The following is a 26,194-nucleotide window of genomic DNA, read 5'->3' as shown; positions in this document are numbered from 1 at the left end:
CCATTACTAGGACAAACCTCCGCCCCTGCTCCACCACTCCCTGACACAGCCCCCGCCCGCTGCAGAGAGGAGCAAACCTGGATACACATGTCTTGTTCAAACAAGCCATTTTTTCTGTGCACTCAGAAAGGGAAGGGTGGTGAAGGGGCAGGAAACCGTGTGACTCGCAATTAATGTGTCACAACATTTTTTTTGCAGACCCTGTTCTTCTCTCTCCCAAAGCCTGAGGATCTGAGAGGCAAGTGGGCCTCGGTGTGAGTCTGTGAACGCCGGACACACACGCACGACAGTGACCTGCAGGGCGGCGAACACTGAATGGACAGAACATGGGGTCAGACGAGGCCTACAACTTTGTCTTCAAGGGTGAGTGCACCTGTTCTCCTGCTTAACACTGATTCCGATCCCCGGGGGACGCTACTTTTTAAGAGTCTGTCACTCTGCAGTGTTGCTTTGTCCTTGAAATCAAACTTCCTCGTTTATTATTAACTTAGTAATCAGTCGTTCAGTGTAGCACAATAATTCATTCTTCTTTGCAGCAGCGCAAGGGGGACTAGATGGCTCTTTAACAGGTGCAGGAGAGAAAGGAGATCAGGTTCAGAAATTCTATTGTCTTTTTAAAGGCAAAGTCAAAATAACTCATGTAATAAGTGATGCTGGAGTTTGATGGCAAAATTGGATATGCACATGTTCAAGTCAGTTGTTGCATTAACGCACAACACATTTGCCTCCAAGGTCTTTCAGGGCTCCATGGCACCTAATGGTTAAGAAACATGCCGCATATCATTAAAGTCCCTGATTCAATTCCAGAAGCAGACCTTTGTTTGCATGTCTCTCTCTCTCTCCCTCCTCATACATCCTGTTCATCCTTACATAAAATTGAAATTTTACAACCTACGCATGCCTCCGACCTCTTCCCTCAATTCAATTTGGACACCTTCGTGCCAAGGGATGAAGGAAGTCAGTCCCAAAAATTAGAAGCCTCTCCTGCCGTTTAAAGGATTCAGAACTTTGAAACTTTGTTTCACTGCAGAGAGTTTGACGGATACAATTGCCACGTTTGTGCGATAATAATTTTAAAGCCGCATCCTGCAGCTGGTTAGCTTAGCATGAAGCCTGGATGCGACACAAACATCCTGCCTCACCTCTGAGGCTCGCTAATGACCTCTGTGAAGAATGTTGTGTTTTTATTAGTTTTTTTTTTGTTTGTTTGTTGGTTTATTGGCAAGCAGAATTACAGACTTGGTGGAGGGATTGGGCCTGGGGCTGGGAAGAATTAAAAGCTGACCCCCCCCTTTCTCTTCACTTTCTTTAACTATGTTCTTATGACAAATTGATTATTTCCTTTTTTTCCTCTTATAATTCTACTATAAGAACTAGACAATCGTGTGTGCAATTGCTTGGCGCTGGCAGAGGTTTTTGCGCTCTACCGAGGGCGATTCTGGTGAACATCTTTTTGTTTGTTTGATTCGTGCGAGTGTAAAAGTGACAAGCTGGGGGGGGGGGGGGGGGGGTTTCGAGGATTTATGTGTGGGAGAAAACCTTCGAAGAAGCAGCAACAGAAGATACATCCCTCTTCCAGTTGTGAATAGTCTTAGTAAACCGATTGCTATCGTTGAATAAACTCGCTCACTAATGAGGCGCTCCTTGCAGTGCAGTGTGCGCTATCTTGGGAGTATGTGAAAAATGTCTTTGCATCCCCGGACTTGCTGATAGCTCAGAGAAACTAATCAGAGAAATCTGATTGTACGGTGTTTGCTCGGAATGTGAACCTGGGAACTCGTTGGTCCACGCGAAGCACATGGGCCTAGCTGTGTGAGAACACTGTGAAGTAAGTGCTGCTGCTGCTGCTGCTGTGAGGTTTCTCTTTTCCTTTTCAGTCCTGAAGGTCATGAGCAGGAAAATGTAATCCTCGCTGCAACGCATCAAGTTTGTTCCAGCCTCCTCAGAAAACCAGTCCGCCATGGAGCGCGACGGCCTCTTGTCCTGCATCGCCATAGAAACCAGGCTTATTGTTTGCACAGGAAGTTACTCAGTTGTAGAAGTGGAGGAGAACAGACATTCTTACCCGACACACAAGGCGATATAGTGATGTGGCTTCGGCGCGATCTGTTAAACATATAAAGTAAGTTGTAAAACATTCTCTGCAGTGACCTCAGACTTCTGGTTAGACATACTGTAATTCAAAAACCGGGGGGGGTTATTCGTGCACCTTTACGGAAATCGGTAGATGTTCAGGTAAACAAAAGAGCCAGCATTGTTTTAGCTGCACGTGTCATTTCAGGAGAAGCGATTTGTAAACTCCACTTGGTAAAGGAAACTCTTCACAAGCTCCAGTTCAGTGACGGTTGAAAAGCTTTCCGTCTGTTGGAGAGGCTCATGTGAAAAGATTTGAAAGTGGCAGCGGAATGACGCAATGAGCCTCGCAGTGAGACACTTTTCTGAACTTTGTGCAGCTCAACTTTTATACCAACGTGAATGAAAAGTCCTTAAAAAACAATCAGCAAAGTCCATCTGCTGATGAAGACTATGTTCAGCTACACATGAGAAATGATCAGGTCCGCGTAGAAGAAACAATACTGCAAAGACAGGGCGAGTTTGTTTGTAAGGCACATTTCAACAACAAGGCAATTCAAAGTGCTTTACATAAAACATTCAAAGCAGAAACAAACATAAAATGACATGAAACTACAATCATTAAAAAGAGAAAATAAAAACATTCTAAGGTAGAATAAGAAAGGCGATACAAGTTACAGTGCACTACAAGAAATGTATAGATAGTTCATTTACTGCCAGGCAGCGGTAGTCCTGCAGGAGACCTGCAGTTTTCTGGGAGTTTGTTCCAGGTATGTGGATCATAGAAACTGAATGCTGAACTTTAGTTCTGACTCTGGGGACAGAGAGCAGGCCTGTCCCAGACGATCTGAGATGTCTGGATGTTTCGCAGCAAAGCAGAAGTTCAGAAACGTGTTTTGGCCCTGAACCTTCAGTGCTTTGTGAACCAACGGTAGCATTTTGAAATCAATTCTATGACAAACAGGAAGCCAGTGTAACGATCTGAGGACTGGAGTAATATGATCTAGTGTTTTTGGTCTTGTCGAGGACTCGGGCAGTGGCGTTCTGAGTTAACTGTCTGATCGACTTCTTCAGGGAGACCTGTGAGGACACCGTTGAATATGAATACATGGAAAAAATGATGAATGCAAAGGAAAACTACTCCATTACTACAAGTAACAGTTCTGCATTTAAAATCTTCACTTAAGTAAAAGGTGTGTCAGTATTAGGACACAAGATGCACTTTACCTTACACTCCTTGGGACTGTTTTAGTTTCTGAAACAAAGGTTCACATGAGAGGTTTTTTTCTGTATATTTAAAAAAAGAAATTCAGAGCAGAAAGTGTTTGTAGAGTTTTACAACATTTGGAGGAATATACAAGATGCAGCACTTTTGTCCTCCCGGTTTAGTAGAATATGTTTATTTAATTTTAATCAAGTCATGCACTGAACAAAAAGATTCAAGATGTCATTTTTTCAGGAAATTAGAAACAAACATGCCTTTGTTAAAGAAAAGTAAAAGTAACACCTCAATATTTCTAATTCAAATCCTCCACTTCCACTTCTCTGCCCAGGCAACGAATGTTGTAGCCTGGCCTGTGCTCGACTTCCCATATTTTGTAACCGCCACTTCCTGATATTTTAATTTTCTGAATAAATAAATAAAACAGGTGTTCCGTGTGGCGTATTTACTCTGTGACAGCCTGCAGCTTAGAATAAACGGATCACCTGTATGGGTGAATTTCGTATTGTCAATAATCTGGTGTTTACTGTTATAGGCAAAACATCACATGCATGTTGTTCTCCGATATTGTAATCAATAAGTCCTCCCTGCATCCCTGAGTTGAAATGATGAACTTATTTACAGTACCAGAAGGGTGTGTGAGTAACCGCAGTCTCATGTAGCTACAAGTGTTGATTCATGGGGCAACCAAAAGGAGACACACCTATGGACTAAAAGCTATATAAGTCGTCAGGATTGGTCCATATTTGTTTTGTCTCCTTTATGTGAGACGAACTGGATTTAATTGTGCAACGGCCAACAAACCCCAAAACCCGGAACTCTAATTAAAGTGGCTGTGTGGTTTGTGTCCTTTCCAGTGGTTCTGATAGGTGAATCTGGTGTGGGAAAGAGCAACCTGCTGTCGCGATTCACCAAGAACGACTTCAACCACGACACCCGCACCACCATCGGGGTGGAGTTCAGTACGCGAACGGTGCAGCTCGGCAGCTTCACCATCAAGGCCCAGATCTGGGACACGGCGGGACTGGAGCGATACCGGGCAATCACTTCTGCGTGAGTGCCAAGGCCCATCACAAGCTTTTATAGATATTACTGCATATACCTGTGACCTCATTCTCGCATAAACGCTCACAAATGTTTTATCCATACCACATCTGTATTTCTGGGTTATGTTTCCAAATTCAGAATATTTTTTGTAAATCAGGGCTGCACGGTGGTGTAGTGGTTAGCGCTGTCGCCTCACAGCAAGAAGGTTCTGGGATGGAATCCACCAGGGCCTTTCTTTGTGGAGTTTACTTGTTCTCCCCGTGTATGCGTGGATTCTCTGGTTTCTCCGGCTTCCTCCCACAGTCCAAAAAACAAGGAGATTGGGGTTATAAGCGATTCTAAAGCAATGCACATTTTGTAAAAATCTGCAAATATTCCCCCACCGTCTCTGAGATGTCGCTTTTGTGTGTGGGCCGAAAAAAATCTGGGTTTTCGGCTCAGGGGTGTGGTTGAATGTCCTTCCTATCTACTATTTCTATCTACTATTCCTTGACCTCAGTCGAAAACATCTTTAGGTCAAGGAAAGGTGTAAAGGAGAACTCATAGGACTTAGGAAAAGCCGACAGCGGTGCTCAAAGAATCCGACTCCACTTTCGATATACTACATCATTATGCGACGGCGGATGTTATTGACGTGCATCTTCCGTGGTGAAACTACAAATTTCCAAAGATGGACTGCAAAAAACCCAGCGGCTGGCTTTTGTGTGACATCAGATGTAAATTATTCATATGCAACAGTAACTTACATGATGACGTGCATCTCTTCTGGGTCATATTCATACTCTTCTACTTTTTCTACTTCTACTTCGGATTGAATCGTTTTTTTTCGTGCATGGCGCGTCATGTTAAATATCGCTGCCGCAATGAATTGTGGGGCATCTATATCTCCTGTTCCTTCGCACAGGAAGGTCCACTGTACCCTATGCTAAAGGAGATAGGAAAGGAAGCGTTGAAGCTCCTTTCCTATGCATTCTGATCAAACACTTCTGGGTCTCTTCAAGATATAGGAAACTTCCTAAGCCAATTTGACAATTCAACCGTACCCCAGCCCTGGCTGCAGTTTGTTAAAATCAATCATGACAATTTAAGAAACCTGCTAGGGTTTTGGCCTAGTGCTTAGTGCGACGGACTCCCATACCCGAGGACCTGGGGTTCGCGGCCCAGCCAGAGCAGTAAAATTACAACAACAACAAAGAGAGAAACAAGCTTTCTCCAAAATCGCTTACTGCCTGTTTAATTGGAAACTCTAAATTGTGTGAAAGAGAGTGAATGGTTGTTTGTCACTGTATGTTGGCCCTGCGATACGCTGGCGACCCTTAATGGATAAAGCGGTACAGACATTTCTACAGATTACACCAACATGACATTTGGTGTACACGCTCACTCAACTCGACAACGGCATTCGAAACTGTACAAGTGTACAGTTTCTCCCGGAGGCAGACAGAAAGTCCAAACTCTAGAATACACAAAGGAACTGAGCTTGAAGTGCAAAGCGGCAAGGGCGCTGAACAGCAGTACGAGGTTAAAGACTGAGGAAACAAACTGACAGAGGCCTGCGAGCACAGAGACCGAATACACAAGGGAGGTGTGGGGATAATTAGGACAAAGGTGACACACATTAGGGCAGGGCAGACATTAGCATATGTACAAATCCAGGAAGTGAAACATCCAGACATATAAGGTAGAATTATATATAAAAATAAAACAAGAAATACTAAATCCAAAGAGTCACTTGAGAGGTTCTAGAGGGGCAGATCGTGACTTAACCCTGGTCAACATGTGTTGCACTTGTTTGGTTTTACCATCTGGAAGGAGATGAAAATCTGTGCCAGGATGATTTTAAGCAGAATTGATCTTTACAATTGCTGCAATATGACATTTATTTTCAGTTATTAAGCTGCATTATGGAGGTATTGGACATACAGGTTAAGAAAAACAAACTTTAACTTGAAATAATTATATACTAAACTACCCCCAAGGTGCAAAATGGAAAAAGGAAAAATCCGAAGAGAACAAAACTCACTTATCTTAAAAAGAACAATTTTATTGTGTGAACCAACATGTTTCAGTTTGAGATTAGCTTAGTATAAAGCTAACCAACCAATCAGAAACCAAAAAAATAACAATCTCACTGATTTAATCTTCTTTGTTAGCACAATGAGTGTAGAGTAAAATCAAATATTAAGAAAAACCATTGTTGGTAATTCTTGGTTAATGGAGGTAGACAGAAGATGTACATTGCATTATTCATTTGTTATCAATAAAGCTTTTGGCTTTGTTCATAAATAATCCGCAACTTGTGAATCCCACGTGTATGTTTTTATTTAAACATACACACAAGCAGGCACGCAAAAATGAAGGACAGTTTTTTTTTTTTTAAATTAACATTTGAATGTCAGCATCTTAAGGTGGTTTAGCATATCAGCTGCAACACACACAAGGACACATTTTCTTCTCCTGTCAGTTTCTAACAGCTACACAAAATCCACTTGGTTAGAGCCAAGACGTTTATTTGAACGCTCAGCTTGGTGGTTCTCTTCTATCTGAGTGTGCCCCTGATTCGTATTATTTATTTTTTTGTTGTTTGAATTAAACTGGGAGGATTAACAGTGTGGAAACTGGTTTTAAAACAATAGAGGCATGTCAATTTTATTTTTAAGACATGGGAAAAATCCTGGGGATATGCCACACTGGTGGATTAGCTCCTTTCTGACTGCTTAGCTTTTGGAGTAATTACTTACCGACTTATTCCAGTATGCAAATTCCCACTCCCATGGAATTTCCAATTTGTGCCGTAACAAGCGGCTAAAACCTATTAAAGTGGAATTAATTATGCCGCTGGAAGAGTGGAGCAGAAATGTAATAGTAACAGCTGCATCGATTGGGTCGAAACTTTCGCCAGAAATCGCCAGTCATTATGGTTCGTCTCAGTCGCCAGCAGGAAAAGATGGGACAGGGATCAAAGCAGCTGTAATCAATATTTTCTGTCCTTATTTTTGTTTAATGTTTATTGCTAATCCACATTGTGTACAGACTGCACTTGTTCATACAAGCAACATTGTTTTCCCATTTTCTTATTCATACAATAACATTAATAACAATAAGCAGCAACCAAGCAACATATAATTGTAATTATTTGGCGGATTCTGAATACATTATGGTGAGGCACCGTAGCAAATATAAAGACTTAGTTAAGAGACCAAAAAGCAAACCAGGAGTCAAAAGAGAGAAGAAAAATTCCCTATGAAACCGCTACTTTTACATTATCAATATATGTGACCCCTCATCCCACCGCTTCCTCCCTCAGGCCCAAGTGTTTCAAAACCGGTCCCCATGCCCTATCAAACACACTCTTCCTCCCTGCATTCGTGAATCTGAGCTTCTCCAGATGGAGGACTTCGCCCAGCTCTCTTAACCACGTCTCAAATGAAGGCGCAGCATCGGACTTCCATAATCGTAATATACGTTTTTTTGCCAGTACAGTACCCAGATACACTGGCCATTTGTCCCTGCCAGAGTTCAAAGCAGTGTCATTTGTAGACCCCAGAATGGCCACAAGGGGGTTGGCTTTCCACTGCTTGTTGAAGCCTTTTGAGTAGAAATCAAATACAGAAGACCAGAATGGGTGGAGGTTAGGGCACGTCCAAAATTGATGTGTGAGGGTGCCTTCTTGGTTCTTACACTTATTACATAATGCTGATACACTGGGATACATCTTGCTTACTTTAACTTTTGAGTAATGCAACCTGTGTAATACTTTAAATTGTATTAGATTATGTCTCGTATTCACTGAGCATGTCTTGCGAACAAGATTCCGCATGTCTTGCGGAATCATGTTCGCAAGACATGATTCCCAGAATTCCTCAGTGAGGGGCACCCCCAATTCTGTCTCCCACTCAGTTCTTGACCTATCCGTGCTGGTTGGTTCATGGCTGATCAGTGTCTGGTATACGATTGCCACTGCTCTTTTGCTGCCTGGCCGAACATTAGTTATGTTTTCGAGTGTGTAATTCCGTGGTATGTCTGCAAATGTAGACAAGCAAAACTGAGTAAAATGCCGGATTTGCAGATATCGGAAAAGGTGTGAGGCTGGGAGGCTATAGTTGTTCATTAATTGCTCAAAGGACATGAAGTGCCCCCCCTGATACAAGTCAAACATTCCACTCCTTTTTCCCACTGGAGAGCAAATACAGGATCTGTCCCTGACGTTTTAAAGGCATGGTTGTCGCAGATAGGGCTGTCTATGAACATATCTGGAATTTTCAAGTATAATTTAATCTGCTTCCAGACTTTCAACGAACTGTGTACTAGAAAGTTCCCTCCGTATAAAGACTTGTTTGTCTTAACAGGGCTGTTCAATAGGGCCGGGAGAGAGGTCCCGCAGCAGACTGAATGTTCTATAGAAAGCCAGGCTGGGGGATCCCCAACCATGCTCTCAGTGGATTTACCACTCCTCCAGAAAGCCAGCGTGTTTAAATGTGCAGCCCAGTAGTAGCTTCTGAAATCTGGGAGACCAAAGCCACCCTCTTATTTTGTTTTACATAGGTGTTTCTTGTTTATATGCACTGCTTTATACTGCCAGACAAAGGGAATTATAATAGTCTAATTTCTTAAAGAAGCTTTGTGGAATGCATGATGGGATTGACTGAAGCAGATGTAAGAATCGTGGGAAACCACCATCTTAATGGCGTTTACTCTCCCGACCAGTGACAGTGGGAGAGTCTTCCAGAAATCTATGTCCTGCTTCAATTGCGTTATTCTTAAGGTTCCAGTTCTCTTCGAGTAACCGTGCAGGTTTTCTGGATACAGTCATCCCTAAATAGGTGAGCCTGTCCTTAGTAACTTTAAAGGGTCCCGAGTCAAGAGCAGAGCTATCTTGGTGCAAATATACAGGCATTAATTCGCTTTTATCCCAGTTAATTTGAAACCCTGAGAAAGACCCAAAGTGGGTAAACAGCTCCATAATTGCAGGTAATGACTCACATGGGTTAGACATGTACAGCAAAACGTCATCCGCATACATCGACAGATGATGTTTTTGCCCATTAATAGAGACAGGTGATATTCAGGGGTGTTTTCGTATACCAGCTGCTAATGGTTCTATGGCCAAACCTTAAAACAAGAAAGGTGAGAGAGGGTCCCCCTGTCTGGTGCTGCGGTATAATGGGAACTGAGGAGCGATATCCTGGTTTGTGATCACACTAGCCGAAGGGTGAGCATATAAAATCCGTATCCAATCAATGAACCCCTTCCCAAAGCCAAAAGCCTCCAGGGCTTCCTTTGTCTTTATTTGTTTGTCTTTTTATAATAACATTGAATCGGAGGTCTAGTTGTCGCTTTTAGTGATGAACCGACGGAGAATTATCACCCCAACTGCAGCGCCGCTCATCTCTGCAGAGCTTGGCCCTCAGCTGACACCGTCACTGCTCTCACAATGTTGCTTCTGCCCATGGCAGCTACAATCCAACTTTACACTTACTGCACAGGACCTAATGGCAAACACACTGTCTAGTTTCGAGTGAACATAGAAGACACCAGACATGCACCTTAGGAGTTGGTAGAGACCAAAAACAGAGCTAAAGGAGAAATTATCTGACTTAAAGCGACGTTATGCGAATATGTCTTACTCTAAAATAGGAAGACTGAACCCTCTTGCATTCCCACTCCCTGAACGCCCGTTCTTGCACCATGTAACTTTGGTGAGTGGGAATGATCTACCCACAGGATGATGCCTCGCCGAATGATTGTCAATGGGTTTTGACTGACCCAGCAAAAAAACAGGACACCTGAATGTCACGTGAGGAGTTTTCTGTAACACCCATCTCCTCCAAACAGGTATTACAGAGGTGCTGTCGGAGCGCTGCTGGTCTATGACATCACCAAACACCTAACCTATGACAGTGTGGAGCGCTGGCTGAAGGAGCTGTACGACCACGCCGACCCGCACATTGTGGTCATGCTGGTGGGCAACAAGACAGACCTGGAGTCCGACCGATCTGTACCCAGCGAGGAGGCCAAGGACTTTGCAGGTACAAGTGTGACCCCTGCGCTGAAAATCACCGTGTGTGAAATGAAAACCGTATTCATGGATTCTTTGTGGTATCAAAATGAGAATGCATTCTTTTTGGTGATCAAAGATACATTATGTGATGTTGTCATTGAGTGCAACTTTGCAATTTCGGACACTGACAAAATCAGGGAAAGAAAATATCTGCAATTGACTAATAAATAACATATATATAAAATAACTAACTTAACACATTTGTATTATCCAGAAAAGAAAGGTCTTTTGTATCTGGAGACGTCAGCCTTGAACTCAACTAATGTGGAAGCGGCGTTCAACAATGTCCTGGCAGGTAATTCATTTTAATGTATTTAACTTTTTTCTCTAGGCTGCATGGTGGTGTAGTGGTTAGCACCTTCGCCTAACAAGCAAGAAGGTTCTGGGTTCGAATCCCGGTTCAACTAGGGCCTTTCTGTGTGGAGTTTGCATGTTCTCCCTGTGTATGCGTGGGTTTTCTCCAGGTTCTCCGGCTTCCTCCCGCAGTCCAAAGACATGCAGAAGGGGGTAGGTGTGAATGTGAGAGTGAATGGTTATCCGTCTCTGTATGTGACCCTGTGATAGGCTGGCAACCTGTCCAGGGTGTACCCCGCCTCTCGCCCAATGTTAGCTGGGATTGGCTCCAGCGCCCCCCCCACGACCCTTAAATGGATAAAGCGGTAGACAATGAATGAATGAACTTTTTTTCTACTTTGTTATGATGCAATGTGTTCCTTTAAAGTTTTTTTTTATTTTTTTATGTCTTAACCTCCTTTTCTCCCTTCTCCCAAAAGTTTAAAATTAAAAGTAAATGATGTGGACTGGATAAACACATTTTCCATTTAATATGCTGTAATAAGGCTCCGCTCACTGTGACTTTGAATTCGACTGTATATAGGCAGACCTCCTCTCCTCAGAAAATTCTATGTCAGGAAAAGGTCAGAATAACATGACCTGGGCGACCTGATAGCAGAATGGTTAAGGCGTGTTCCACTGGTTCGATTCCCATTCCCGTCCTCTCCCTCCCCCCATATTTCTTGTTACTATCCAATAAAGCCAGAGGCCAAAATAAAAGAAACACATTACGTGGGGTGATCTTGTGGAATGGACTGGATGAAGAAATCAAACGAAGTAAAAATATCAGACAGTTTGAAAAGCTGTACAAGGAAATTATTTTTTGAGAGATACAGGAATGAGGAACATGAATTTAAAACACGCTAATTTTATGTTGATTTGGATTATTGTTTTTTTTTCTTTTGAATGTGATATAGAAACAATTGATTATTGATCATTATCAGTATTATTAAAAGTATTATTGTATAGAATGGGGGTAGGGCTGGATAAGCATGTTGCTTCTCCTACTCTTTTTGGACAAATTTTTTTTTTATTATATTGTGGAAGGTTGTGATGTACACAGCAGGTTTCCTATTCCTGATATCATATGTATATTCACATGTATTTATTATTTCTATTTTTTTAACGTTTGAAATAAAGTATTTCCATTCAATTCAATTCAATACATTACTTTTGTTTTTTTCTGAGGCAACTATTCAATTGGCTTTCATATTTTGCTACTAAAGAAGCTGTTCTCTGTAATGTATGTCCGTTTCGTGCATCAGAGATTCACAGGAAGGTGAGCAGTAAGGAAGTGGTCCGAGGCTCCATCAGCGCCGTGTCCCTGAACAGCTCAAGAGCAGAAAACACGGAGGAGAGTAAACCCTGCTGCAGGAACATCTGATCACAGCCTCCATCCTCCATCAGTCCAGGGGCCCCTCAGGGTGGGCAACAGGTGGACTCCTCGTTCAACCATCACCCTATGCTTGAGCTTGTCAAGAGGCAGGCTACACGGCAACCGTGGGTACCGATATTAACGGTCCTGGCTTAATGATGTCTCTTTCAAATGACTGATTTACAAGTGTCACCCATCTGCATGATGCACAAAAGATGATCGATTAAATGTGAACGAATGTAGCTGAAAAACCAGCATCAGTCTTTTAGGTCCCTGCTTACCGCTGAACATAGGTCATGGGTTAAAAACTTAACTTTGTTACCTGTATAATAGTATATTTATAAACCATGCTAAAAAAATTGAAAAATCATGGCACATTTAATGCTTTAAAAGTAAAAGACACAAGACTTGTTCTATGTTTTCTTCAAATCAAGAGTCTGGTTGAATGTTTTATGTACGGTCTTGCTGTCGCCGCAGCGCTTGATGATGAGAGACATAAATGATTTGCGGAGACGGTTATCCAGATGTGTGTTACATGTGTTTTTGTGTAGAAGAATTTTCGTGTGATCAGAAATACCAGATGAGTAAGGTTTACCACCTCAGCAGTTACTCACTTTAAATGAAAAGCGCCACATTCTCCAAAACTGGAAAAAAAAAAAAATTTCCTTGTGGTAAGCTCAGCATCTCTGGAAAATCTCAAAGGTTGTTTTTTTTTAGCTGTTTCTGATCCCTGAAACCGTTCCACTCTGAAGGCTGCGCTGCCTCGAGGGTCGTAACCTTACAGGAACTTCCTAATGAGGTCTGAAACACCTGGAGACCTCAACATTAGAATATATATGAGGATGCGAAGATGTAGAAAAAGTTTTGGGGGGAGAAAAAATTATTCTGAGTTGCACGACATCCATGTCGGCCTTTAATCAAACATGGATATCAGCCGGTCTGTTTTGTCCTCGTCTGATATAAGGAAAAGTTCCTGTATATAAAATCATTGAAAAACAATACAAAAGGAGTGTATACCACCAGTAGGCGGCAGGGAGGCTCTGGGCTCTTTTTTTTGCAGTGTCGTAAATTCACTAAAATTATATTTTATTGACACGTTGAATCGTTAAATAGCTTTTTTCATGGGTTTTCCCACTCTCTGGGGTTTTATGGTGGAAAACACTGATTATACTGCTCGACATCATGTATATTGTCATACTGTTTAAACCATGTTTTGTGCTTTCTTTTGTTCTATTTTAATGCATATAATGGTTTATCTAGATAACAAATATGGCTTTGTACATATCTTATGCATGTATAATCCCACATTTCAAGAACTATATCTAACAGTAGCATCGTATATATTTTCTTGTCAATGTTACAGGCCAAAATGTTTGAGTCTAAATAGAATAGTATATGGTACAGTATAAAGTGAACTTCACCGTGTGCTTGATTTTAGCATTGATTTTAAAGTTACATTTCTGCTGTTTGGAGTTGGGAAGGACTGACAGTTTATACGTTTTTTAAATTGCTTTTAAACTGTTTGGATCCAAAACACCAGCAGAGTCAGAAATGATAAAACCGACACAGTCGTCATAATCCTGAATCCTGTTTTCTCTGTATCCTTGCTGTAAATTCTTTTAATCTCAATAAAGATTTATGCAAACACAGAATGTACGGAAGATAATTGAAACGATTTAACCGAAATACGTGTAAACATTTTCATTCAACCCTGGCACAACAATATTTCCGTACAGGCAAAGAACTTGGAAATCATTTTCTACATCTTAAAAAAGAGGAGTTCTAACATCAATCAATGGGAGTCCTTGCTTATCTGACTTTGAGAGCCACTGAACAAACTACAGTGTATGTTATTCAAGGTGACCTGCGGGTTCTGTGTTCACCATAGACTGTACTGGCTGCAGTTCACCTTGAGGGATTTGCCCCAAAAGGACAAGGAGGAAGAATAGAGGAGATTTGAATAACCCTTGTTTTTTTCATATTGGCTTTACTCCCTTCTTGTTTTTGGATCTCACAGACCCCAGTGTAATATTAGTAGTAGTATTTTTTTTCATGTTTAATGAAAGTGATGAAATATGAAAATGAAGAAACAGCACAACCACTGATTGTTTTCTGAATTAATTCTGTTCGTTATCATTAAATTCTCACACTAAAGGAGATTGAGGGTGCAATTTTTGCAAAATTTGGCATTTTTACTGTAATTTGAAACCCCCCCCCAACAACTTGACAATCATAGGAGTTGCAGATTAATTCTCTGTCAATCAAAAGTCAATATATTAGTAGCCTCATTTCAGTTCTACATGTTTTTTTTGTTGGATTTAAGAATGGATTTTGGATGGGGTGGTGCTGTGTAAAATGAATAAAAACATCACAGATCAGTACTGAGGAAAGTATTCTGTCTTCTACAGCAGGAGACTCCCAAGTCATCACATAACCAACACATCATTTTTCAAAACCACGTTTATAAGCAAATTCATGACGCCATTGGGAGTAATTGTTGAGTTATTAAGCTGGGCCCAAAGTTTCCATTAACCTCGAACTATCAGTATGACTTATTTTTACTTGGTTATATCATTATATCACTCTATCGTGTTCAGACACATATTTGCGTTCCGGCTGTCCCCCCCCAACTAACCTGAGGCTTTTTCTTTCTTAAACTTTCTTAACAGTTTTATGTGCTAACAAGACAGATGTGTGTTTTGTGCAAACAGTTCCCATGGGATTTCAAACACAACATGAAGACATTAAAATAAGAAAAAATGTCAACATAAATAAATAATTTGGTAGTCAACCCATTTAATATATGACTGATGGTTAGACAATAATATAGAAAACAAGAACAAAAAATATATGTATGCGAATTTCAGCATAGGAGGAACAGGGAATATATTAATTTCTATTGAGGAGATCATTGTATGATAGTTTTGTGACTTTTCCTATTATATATAGGAGTTGTAAAGTCCCAAAATATTGTTAAAATTCAAATGAGATATTTATGAAGTTGAATGTAGGAATTTATTTCCCATCCTGCACTTGTGTTTGTGGAATTTGCTTCTCAGTATCGGCACATTCACATGACATTACCTGTTGCGGCTCGGGGCCGCAGACGTCATCCAAGTGTACGACACGGCAGAAACCAAGTCGTGATCAACAGCGGCGCCGACCAATCACGCCCCGGCCAGCGACAGGTGTCGTTTGGCTATTGACCAGTGGGAGCGAAGGAGGGGCGGGACCGAGACGGTTGACGTTAACGTCGCAGCCTCGACAATGGCAAGTGACAGAAGGTGAGAGGAAGACGAGGCGAAAGTTTTTCAGCTGCAAGTTTCTGCTGGTTGTTTTTCTTTTTTAAATGCTCGGTAACGACAGCAGAATCGCATTCTTGTACCCGGACAGTGACTCAGCGTTTTCGCCGTTTTAGTGAGGATCAACCGTCTCTTTCGTGTGAGCTAAAGTCGTGAACGGGGGGTCGCTCGTTCGCTCGCTCGGTCTCGTAGCAGCTGAGTAGATTTGCACCAGAAGTTTGTTGTCCACTTCGACGACATTCACTTCGAGGAGAAACTATGAGCAACAGAGAAGACGAGTATGACTATCTCTTTAAAGGTGAGTCGTTTGTTTCCTTCTTTTGTCTCGAAGCTAAGTTGGGGGGAGCTAAACGTCGGACACCTGTTACGCGGCTGTCTCTTGTTGACCTAACAACAAGGTGTGCGACGACGTCCGCCAGACGTGGAGGCGAGGTGAGGCGAGGCGATGGCACCTGCCGTGAGCTCCCCAGCAACTTTTCACTGTTGCCGGCCGAGACTCGAGTTACGCCTAAAAAAAAAAAAATGGCGTCCCAGCCGTACGACCTGCGGCGTTGCCAGGCAGCTAACCCTCACGGAGACTCCACTAAATGGAGCGTGTGTCGCGTAGAGCAGCGTCTGCCGCGGGGGGCATCATCTGGCAGGTCGATGACGCAATCGTCTCGAGCGTCGGTCAGCGGAGGGGGGCGGGGCGGGCGGGCGCGGGGGTGGGGGTCGCGAGCCGAGTCAGGACGGCAAATCAAAACAGCGGCTGCTTAGAGAACAAAATAAATAGTTCGTTTTTTTGTTTTGTTTTTTGCACCTGAAGACTTAACGGTTCACTGGAAACCACCTGAGTGTGGAGCCTGAATGTATACAGTGCAGGTCAAACCAGGCAGACACTCAATAACACTTATTGTTCACTCTCAGCCAAAACGCTCTAAGAACCTGTTTAAGGGCGACAGTCGATCATTCGATAATCGATTAATCGTTTCTGGCAACTTGGTGAATAACTGCCCAACATTTTCCGAATCCAGCCTCTTAAATGAGTATTTCCTTATTGTCGTTGCCTCTTTATCATTTTCATTTTTTACCTCAAGATATTTGAAGACACCGTATTTCGTTCTGCAATCCTTTCTTTAAAGCAAATAATAATCAGAAACAATTTATAATGGAAAATAATCTTGACACTAATGATACGCAACATTTACAGACATTAGATGGCCTGCCTGGTGACCAGATAGTTTTAAAGCAGCAGCACAAATACGCATAAGCACAAACCCACAAAGTGTCCTGTGGTGCCAGTGTAACTGCGTTTAGGGGTGGAAGTGATTGTTCCAGTATGGCACAAAACAATACATGGTCGTTTTTACCTCGTGATAAGCACGGGGAAACGATGTGCTCACGGTCTGTACATATATAGACGACTAAAACAAGTGTGTGTTGTCAAACTGGAAATACCTGCATGAAACGTGTGCGTAGGCTCAGCGTGAAGCTCTGTCCAAGAGTATGGGGAAGAAGAGATTTTGCACCCACACTTGCCCAACCACGAGATACAAGTGACCTGGTTCCTGGTGAACCGAATAGCAAATTTTATCTGAATAATGTGCGGCGGTGCAAGAACAACTGATAAGGCAATCCAGTCTCTCGCTTGAACCAGGAAAGAGCTCACTTTATTGTTCTGGCTCGCCATTGTTCCTTCAATTACCCTCGCTTATCTAGTCAAGTTGGGTAGGGCGTCAGTGAGTCACTTAAAACTTAAACCTGCTGTTGGAGATTCCAGCGCAGGAAGTTGCGCTGCTGTCCCGCCGAACCCAAACCGCTGTCCTCGGACAGCACATGTCAGTGATGCGTATGAGCCATGACGCCGCATATTTATAGAAAACTGCTTCGTCTTGTCATCTCAAGACATCTCTCTTTTTTTTGATCAACTACCCAGTTGAGAAAGTTAGGTCAAAGCCAATCTGTCGGTGAATAAATACAGTTAGCATTTTTTTGGGAATCTCATTGATGCTTTTGATTTCAGAAAATCTGCAGAAATCCTCCCGCTTTAACAGAAGGTACCTATTTTATAGCCCGTCTTCACCAGCATTATTCACGGCTTTAATCGAATAGAAAATGGCAAAGATGAAATCGGATGTAGCAATTAAATTCATTCAGGGAGTCGTAGGCTTGGCTACATTACTGGGAGCAGGGTTGTATAATATCACAGGGAGGTGTCATATCTCTTTAGCTGAAGATTGCAAACCCAACAAAAGGGTTTGTGAATGGGTGTGTGATGCAGCCTGTCTGATGGCAAAGGACCTAGAAATGGTTGCTTAATGATTTTTGTCCTCCGCCCAAGAGCCTTTGTGTTGGACAAAATAGAGAATGACAGCGTAGTCCTTTTTTTTTCTCACTGTTGGCACATTCAGTCCTTATAGGCTTCACCTATTTTGATTGTTTTAAAGTCTTAAATGAGCGGGCTCTTAATGCAGACAGGTTTCTGCCTGTGTCTGTTGCACCACAGTAACACTTAACAAACCTTTAATACACACTGTTTCCCCAGACAAATGGCAGCGTTGCTTAAAAAGCGTGTGTAGACACACAGAGGTCGGGTTTGTTAATGCAGTTTCAACATTCCATCACAAGTTCCTATTTCTTAACAGCAGGGTTGGTGAGTCGGCGCGGTCTGTTCCTTTCCGCAGACTGACTCACCTGACGATTGTGGAAGTAGTTTTCTGACAAACACTCAACTTAACAAGGCCGAGAAATCCCCCCGCCTTTATGCAGGTTCACACGAAACGTGCATTCCCATCTCCATCTGACCTACATGGTTTCTTTAATGCATTTGTGAAGATATGACTCAAAATGTCAAGTTTTGCCCCTTTTATATCGCAATGGTGAAGAATCCTTCAAAAAATAATTCCTGGATCCAGATCCAGATTTGGATCCCTCCTAAAAGTTAAGCAACTGTTACCATATCTTTGATAAAATGTTAATGCAAATTCCTCCATAACTGTTTTTGAGTAATCCTGCTTACAAACAAACAAACAGACCAAAAAAACGAACCCATCACATAAGACCCAGGTAGAGGAGACACATTTTTCACAATTCTGCAATAAGCATTAATGGTATATATCGTAAATATAGTCATGAACCTCTCTTACCTCATGTCAGTAAAATGAAATCCCACATGAAGTTTATATTTAGACCAGCGCAAGGCCTTTTTTTTTACAGGTCTAGTCATTGTACGAGATATTGGCAAATTGATTCGATTTTTATGCTTTGTCTGGGAAAAGTTAAATGGTGGCTCCATTAACTCAAGCAATTTGGTGGAGGGTTTATCTAGAGGTTTTTCCACAATCTACTTTTGTTGTTAACGTATAAACATTTATTTACAGGTTTTTAACCATTGATTTGTGCAGACATGTCTCATATTCTGTCTCATTTCTCTGATTCACTGAGCTTCATCTTTATAAAATCACTAGTTCCACCTGGAGTCATGTACTAAATCAGACTTTATTTCATGAAGAAAGCAAGTGGTTCTAACATTTTTTTTGTGGTCAGTGGTAGTCCCCGGGGTTTCTGGTCTTCCTTGGCTGGCAGCCACAAATGTGCGTTGTTGGCGAGGCTGGCTAACTACTAGAAATATGAATCAAATTTAATCAGAAACAAGGGGAACCCCTCTTGTGTAACTTCTTTGTGCTTTAATGAGCTGCTAGACCAAAAGGCCCGGCGTGAATTTCCCTTTAAAGCTGCAGCCAAAAACTTTGCTGTGCTGCTCAAATACACTCTTCAAATGTCAATGAATGCATTATAGTCTATTCTCTATTTTTACTTTTCATTCTTCCTGTACACACTGAAAACGAGAAAACAAGTCAAGCCAAAAAGTTAACACTCCACAATGTGAGTGCCTATTTGGTTGTCTGAAATTCTCCTCTTTTTCCCCCCCTCTCCTGTAGTGGTGCTGATCGGAGATTCAGGGGTAGGGAAGAGTAACCTGCTGTCACGCTTCACCCGCAATGAGTTCAACCTGGAGAGCAAGAGCACCATCGGGGTGGAGTTTGCCACGCGCAGCATACAGGTAGAAGGCAAGACCATCAAGGCTCAGATCTGGGACACGGCCGGACAGGAGCGATACCGGGCCATCACTTCTGCGTGAGTACAACAGAGCTAATCATCAAAGAGCACAGATCCATCCACTTCACACGATGTACGCGCTCAGTTGGTGACAACGGCGGGTCTTTTTGAACGTGATCCAGCACACTCAAAGATCCATATGCATCAGTTAAGACAAGCGATACCTATACCTTCAGGTATTTGCTTTAATGTGCCTTTTTTTTTGGTCAAAGCTGTATCTCACAGTCACATGAGGTTTGGCTGTTGTATAAAATGTTGGGGTTGTAGCAGACATACACTTATAACCATTAGAAGCTTGAAACAACAGACCATTGTCTTGTGTCATTGTGATTATTTAAACTTAGTCAACCTATTGAGCAACTTTATCCTAGAAAGAGATCATCTGAAGTAGAGCTGCAACACTTAATCGATTGGTAACCGACTGCCAATTTAATCACCAACTATTTTGATTATTGGTTTAAGTAGTTTTTTATGAAAGAAAGTCAAAGTTCTACTTAAAAGTAAATATTTTCAGGTTTCTTTGCTCCTCTATGACATTAAACTGCATATCCTTGGTTTGTGGAGAAAACAAAACATCATCTTGGAATGACACGAACAGGCATTCTCACCATTTTATGAGATTTTATGGACCAACCAAAACAACTTATTGATTAATCAAGAAAATAAATGACAGGAATCAATAATGAAAATAATCATTAGATGCGGCCCTAAAGTGATTGAAACTTCATAACCTTTTTATCTTCAGGAGGTGACGAGTTATTCACATCTTCCTCCTTATGTCATGGTCAAGTTGAGTCGTCTTCCTCTATGCAGCAGCCACTGAGGCACATACTGCGTCAAACCCTAGTAGGCAATGAGGAAGTAGACATTCTTCAATTAAAATAAGAAATGTCTGTCAATGTTCACTTGTGATCATAAGCTTTGTGTGCAGTTGCTTCAGCTTCGCAGTTTAATTTCCTTTGTTTCACTGTGTCTGCTGTCATTGTGTTCTTGGACGTCATTGTGCCTCAGAGCCGGCTGATCCCATGTAACACACCCCACGAACAATCCTGAAATCAACAGGCTGCAACAAGAACAAATTGTGAAACAAATGATATATTTGGTCCTTCTTCTCTTCGTGTTGCCAAGGTACTACCGTGGAGCGGTTGGAGCGCTCCTGGTTTACGACATTGCCAAGCACCTGACGTATGAAAATGCCGAGCGCTGGCTGAAGGAGCTGCAGGACCACGCGGACAGCAACATAGTCATCATGCTGGTCGGAAACAAAAGCGATCTACGCCACCTAAGGGCGGTGCCCACAGATGAGGCCAAGGCCTTCGCAGGTACTGTCACTGCGGTGTGTGTGTGTGTGTGTGTGTGTGTGTGTGTGTGTGTGTGTGTGTGTGTGTGTGTGTGTGTGTGTGTGTGTGTGTGTGTGTGTGTGTGTGTGTGTGTGTGTGTGTGTGTGTGTGTGTGTGTGTGTGTGTGTGTGTGTGTGTGTGTGTTATTTTGTCAGACAGGGCCATATGTTTACGCTTGACCTTGAGTACATTGGCCTGCGCTGCACCTCCTTTGCTAAAAGGCATGTGATACAACTGACTGTGAGAAAGTCAAATACTTGAGTCGTGTTGATCCACGTGAGAGTTAAAGAAATTATTTTTCGTTCGCAGATCGGTAACATCTTCAGCAGTTGGTGCTTTCTGTTTGTACTGTTTAGTTTTACTACACCATTGACCTAATTTATGGCGCCTGATTTTACATAAAGTCCATGTGGTGGACGCGTCTATGCAAAGTGTATGATAATGCCACGAGTGAAGGGCTCTCCCCTAAAAACACAACAGTGAGCCAGTCTGATGCCTCACTGACGCCACAGTGTGACAATCCTCCCCTCACCAGTGACAGTAATCATTTTATATTAACTTTTTTACTGAACTAATGATCTCATATATGTTTGGAATTTTTAATGTATTGGTTACGAAGATTGAAGATTGAACAAAGAAATGATTCTGAAAAAATGTATTAACCAATTAATCAGTTGGTTTCAGTTGTCGTAATCGATTTAACAGTTAAGTCTATTTTTTTTTTTACAGTTGATTAGTACAGAAAACTTACAGAAAATCACATTTTCCTGCAGTAAATGATGATTATGGCTGCAACTAACGATTATTTTCATAATCGATTAATCTGTCAATTATTTCCTAGATTAATCGATTAGTTGTTTGGTCCATAAAATGTCTTAAAATTGTGAAAATGTCGATCTTGTTTCCCAAATCACAAGATGATTTTTTGTTTTGTCCACACACCAAAGATATTAAGGTTCACTTTCATAGACGAGCAAAGAAACCAGAAAATATTCACATTTAAGAAGCTGAAATCTGAGTTTTTTGACTACTTCAACCGATTAATGGATTATCAAAATAGTTGGCGATTAATTTAGTAATCGATTACTAATCGATTAACTGTTTCAGCTCTCAAGGTGATATCATCAAATGTCTAGTTTATTCCAACCAACTTGTCAAAAACCCAAAGCTCTTCAATTTACTACAATTTTAACATGGAGAAGAGCATCAAACTCTCACACTTCAGAAGCTGGAATCATCAGCTTAAATCTCAGAAGGTTATGACTGTTAAAAATAACGAATGCCTATTGTGATTAATTGTGGCAATTTGTGTATTTGTGCTTCACAGAGAAACATGGCTTGTCCTTCCTGGAGACGTCAGCGTTAGACTCCTCTAATGTGGAGCAGGCGTTCCAAACTATTCTCACAGGTAATTTCCACATGTATGTGCATGTCGCTCATTACATCACCTCTTAATAGCACTGATGTGTAAAGCCCCTAAAGCCACTAAATGATAATTTTTTATGTGTATTGTTATGTCTTTTAAGTGTTAAATTTCCATGCAGTCTTTGACGGTTTACATAACACCCATTTTCTGCCACTAGATGGCAGCAAAATCCATATAATCAATTCTCTGTGTCCATCACTAATGAGCAGTCTGTGGCAGCAACACCACCTCATAGTTGTTTTTTTTATTTGTTTTTTATGAGTAATTGGCACATTAAAAAAAAAACCACTCAGCCAATCAGTCCTGGGGAAACAGACGATCACCAGCAAAGCACTGAGCACTGGTGTCTGACCCACTGTACCATCTGCATCCCCAAGTGTTCAAGAGAGAAATCCTCATGTTAGTTCACATTTGTGTGTTGTAAATAAATGATGTGTCTCTGAGTAAAATGTCTGTGAGCACTTTCCCAGGGAGGCATATAACCACACTAACAAGTGTGTTTGATGTTAGAGATTTGGTAACATGGAAAGGAGGGAAGAAAAAAAAAGCAATTGTTGTGACTATCGACCCCTGGAGTGCCAAAAGGGAGAACCCAACAGTGAGTGGTTCTTCCACTTGAATGGCCTATCAGTCTGCAAGTATGTGCCACTTGCTGTTTGTATTCAGCTTCTGCTCCATGTTCAATTGCCCTCTGCCTCCGCTCGAGCCGCTCATGCCCACACCGCAGCTTTGTCGGGACTAGTTTTGACTCATAGAAACTTCAAACCAAACAAGCCCCGTCAAGCTAGTGTTGCTAATTAGCTCATTAAGGAAGGAGGGGGGGAGGAAGTTGGCAGCGCATTATCAGCGGACCAGTCAGAGCAGAACTTTGGACCCAGCGAGTGGTCTGTGTAGATCTCAGCAGCAGACACATAGTAGGTCAGGAAGTGTCACCTTGTTGTGTTATCGTCCACATAGGCGCAGCAGCAGGTGCTGCGAAGCGTCTGTAGTAATGAGTCACAGTTTCACCACCTGACGTGTCACGTCACAGTCAGACGGGAGACATGTTTTGCTTTAAACCGTCCTCCCGCTGCACTGGCAGTTTTTATTTCAGGAGTTATGTTCCACATCTGTCTGCAGTCTAGAGTTAAAGCAGCGGAGTGCAACAGTAAAGCTGTACAATTTCCAGAGGTCGCCGTTCACATATGTTGAATGCAGCAGGAGATCGTCCGAGTCAGACGGGCTCACACCAACAGGAACGTCCCCGGAACATTCTGTGGCGTCTGGGTAGAGCATGCAGGAGGCAGCAGTACATGACAATAACTCTGCTGCGGAAAGTAGTGTTTTTGTTCACAGTCATCAACACGTCCACTCGCTCGCTGTGCATTTTCCGTAGATCTCCGCTGTATTTTCACACGGGCTCACTTTATTTTTACAAGGGGGCTGAAAGGAAAGGTTCCGGTAAATATTCGGAGCATCATTTGCATTCTCACATACAGCCTCTTCCGGAAAAGTTCAGGAAAATGTCCGGACTTCGGCGCATTATTGTTTGCGCTCCTCTATTTTAGTTGATCATCTGAAAAACTCCAGTTGCATGTACTGTAAGCCAGAATTAACAGTAACTGTCATTAAGACATTTACTAAAATTCTACATTTAAAGGGGCAGTTAGCGACGCCTCGCTTTTCGCCTAGTGGCTTGCGCGTAGGTCTCCCATACCTGAGGACCCGGCCGGAGCAGGAAATCAAAACAACAAAGAGAGAGACAAGCTCTCTCCAGAATCGCTTACTGCCCCTTTAAGTTCACACCTGTTTAAATGTGTTTTGTCTGTTGTATTTTGTACTAGTATTAGGATGCAGGGTCACAGACACAAAGTATATAATCTTCAAGTAGATATTTTAACGTAAAGCTGTAGGGAAAGCCTAAAATGAGACTGGGTACTGCCACACGACAGACCGATGCCAGTTTAGGGCGGAAAGAATCATGCACTGCTGTCTGGATACGACAGTAGTTGTTCAGTTGTTCAGTTGCCGTGCTGTTTGTCCTTATCACAATATGTCCCACTGTTTGGCTAATTTTTTTTTCCCCGGCATCTACACATTAACTTGTTCCCTCTCTCTCTCTCTCTCCCTATCGCAGCCATCTACAACATCGTGTCACAGAGGCAGATGTCAGGGCGAAGCGACTCTGACTTTTCACCAGCCTCCAACGTAGTGCCCATCACGGTCGAGCCCACCCAAAACTCGGTCAACAAGGGCGTCTGCTGCCAGTCCAACTGAGACGTACTCACTGGCCACCTCCTTCACCTCCCGGCACACGGACAAATAGCCAGATAGACAGACAGACAGATGGGACAGGGAGAAAGGACAGACAGGTAGAAATAAACCATTTCACAGGGGGCCTTGTACATGGGTTGATTTGTCTATCACCTGCTTCAGAAAAAATAAACAGGGTATGAAGTGGGGGACCAGTGCAGGAGGAGGAGGGGAAGTAAAGCAGTTTAGATAAGCGGACGGGAGGGTGCGTGGTGAGGGACTTGTAGCTATGACAGAGGTACATGATCGGATTTGATTGAAAATTTAATTAAACATTTAACAGATTATAAAGGTACCTTTTTGTAACTCATCACAATTTCTATCTTTGCAAACTGTCCTCCCCTTTGCAAGATTTACTTTACAAGCCAGTAAATATTTTCCCTCGGTTTCCCTCTACCAGGATATTGGGCAATAAAAATCCACCTCTAGTAGACTGAACTGCAAAGCGCTCTGTAGCCACTGTCTTTCCCGTTCTCTAAAAATGTAATAATATATAGACATCAATGTCCAGGATGATATTTATTGAACACTAGATTAAAGGTCTTGTTTGGCCAAAGGGTTTGCGATTCAACACTGGGTTGGTTTAGACTTTATCTGCCTTTCTTCTCTTGCTTTTCGGCGCTTTTGCCCACAATCTTATCTCCGTGAGGAGAAGCTTGCAATGGGCGAACGTCCCTCACTGATGGAAGAGCAAGGGCTTCGAATATATTTTTTGTTTTTAAATAAATGCATTGGCTGGAAATCAGTCAGGAGGCTGTTGGTTGGAGTCGTGTTCCACTCGGCCCCTTTTGGAGCAACAACATCCCTCCTGAACAGTGACATGGAATTTCTCTCCGATTGCTTTTGATCCGTGTTTCGGTGGCTTTCCTGCTCTGTCCTCTGCTTTGCGTGCTACAGATGAGTCATGCTCTCGCAAGCTTTGAACAGCATTATCTCCAAATGAGACGGGATGGCTGCATCCCAAGCAGACATGTTAACTGCCCCACATGTTGGTGGGACAGCAGCGTTGGCCCCCCGGCGATCGCCTGTTCAAACCTTCTGGGTGTAGTGGGAATAGTGGTTTAAATACATGGACAACGCTGTGCTGCTGCTGCGGCTGCTTGCTAGCTGGGATGAATGGATGGATGGATGGATAGATAATGTTTCATGGGGATGAGGTAGTGAGGGCACTCAGCCCTGCTCCTGTGATCTCTGATGTACCAGAGATGGCTTGTTTTACTGTAAGTGAAATCCTCCACTGCCTGCTCACCTACTCCTCTCTCTTCCTCCCTGTCTCCGTCTACACTGTATATAACTGGAACAGGACTCTGCCTTCTGGGATCTCCCTGATGTCTCCCCTCGCACTCACTTGTCTTTATTTCCTGTTGTGTGTGGGGGGGTGTATCTAATAATTTTAAAGATGAGGAAAGGGAGAAAAGATGGTCGTGTTCGGAGGGGCTTGATTAAATCCAAAGTTTGCGCACACAGATGGCGTTCATCCTGCCGACGTGTTTCCACATCAACACTGACTTCTGTCGACTTCACGGGTCTGGAACTGGGTGGTGTAGGTTAGGGTTTTTTAAACATTTATTCTAATATATGTATATTTGGACTGCATATGTATAAATAAATCTCATTTGTTTATA

At 42.4% G+C, this 26,194-nt stretch overlaps 2 protein-coding genes and 1 long non-coding RNA gene across 5 annotated transcripts; 2 read left to right on the top strand and 1 right to left on the bottom strand.

Moving 5' to 3' along the window:
- Positions 1-223: 223 nt before the first annotated feature.
- Positions 224-13,760, top strand: rab25b (RAB25, member RAS oncogene family b). 3 transcript variants are annotated; one of them, XM_035639841.2, is made up of 5 exons: positions 224-363; positions 4,153-4,348; positions 10,178-10,371; positions 10,618-10,698; positions 12,002-13,760. In XM_035639841.2, the coding sequence occupies exons 1-5, from the start codon at positions 327-329 to the stop codon at positions 12,118-12,120; spliced, it is 627 nt and encodes a 208-aa protein (XP_035495734.1). In that variant the 5' UTR covers positions 224-326; the 3' UTR covers positions 12,121-13,760. The 3 variants fall into 3 exon arrangements, with proteins under 3 accessions (XP_035495734.1, XP_035495744.1, XP_035495725.1); XM_035639851.2 differs by lacking the exon at positions 224-363 and adding an exon at positions 1,982-2,122; XM_035639832.2 differs by lacking the exon at positions 224-363 and adding an exon at positions 3,102-3,227.
- LOC118313894 lies at positions 357-17,064 on the bottom strand. The gene is made up of 3 exons (XR_004794543.2): positions 16,851-17,064; positions 2,066-2,106; positions 357-1,983 (listed from the first exon to the last, which is right to left on the bottom strand). It is a non-coding gene; the product is annotated as an uncharacterized LOC118313894 (long non-coding RNA).
- Positions 15,353-26,194, top strand: rab11al (RAB11a, member RAS oncogene family, like). Its single transcript, XM_035639819.2, has 5 exons — positions 15,353-15,711; positions 19,334-19,529; positions 20,640-20,833; positions 22,179-22,259; positions 24,394-26,194. Exons 1-5 carry the CDS (start codon positions 15,672-15,674, stop codon positions 24,531-24,533), a joined length of 651 nt encoding a protein of 216 aa, XP_035495712.1. The 5' UTR covers positions 15,353-15,671; the 3' UTR covers positions 24,534-26,194.

This window comes from Scophthalmus maximus, chromosome 1 (assembly GCF_022379125.1).
Source record: "Scophthalmus maximus strain ysfricsl-2021 chromosome 1, ASM2237912v1, whole genome shotgun sequence".
Taxonomy (NCBI): domain Eukaryota; kingdom Metazoa; phylum Chordata; class Actinopteri; order Pleuronectiformes; family Scophthalmidae; genus Scophthalmus; species Scophthalmus maximus.
This window is presented reverse-complemented; position numbering and strand designations above follow the sequence as displayed.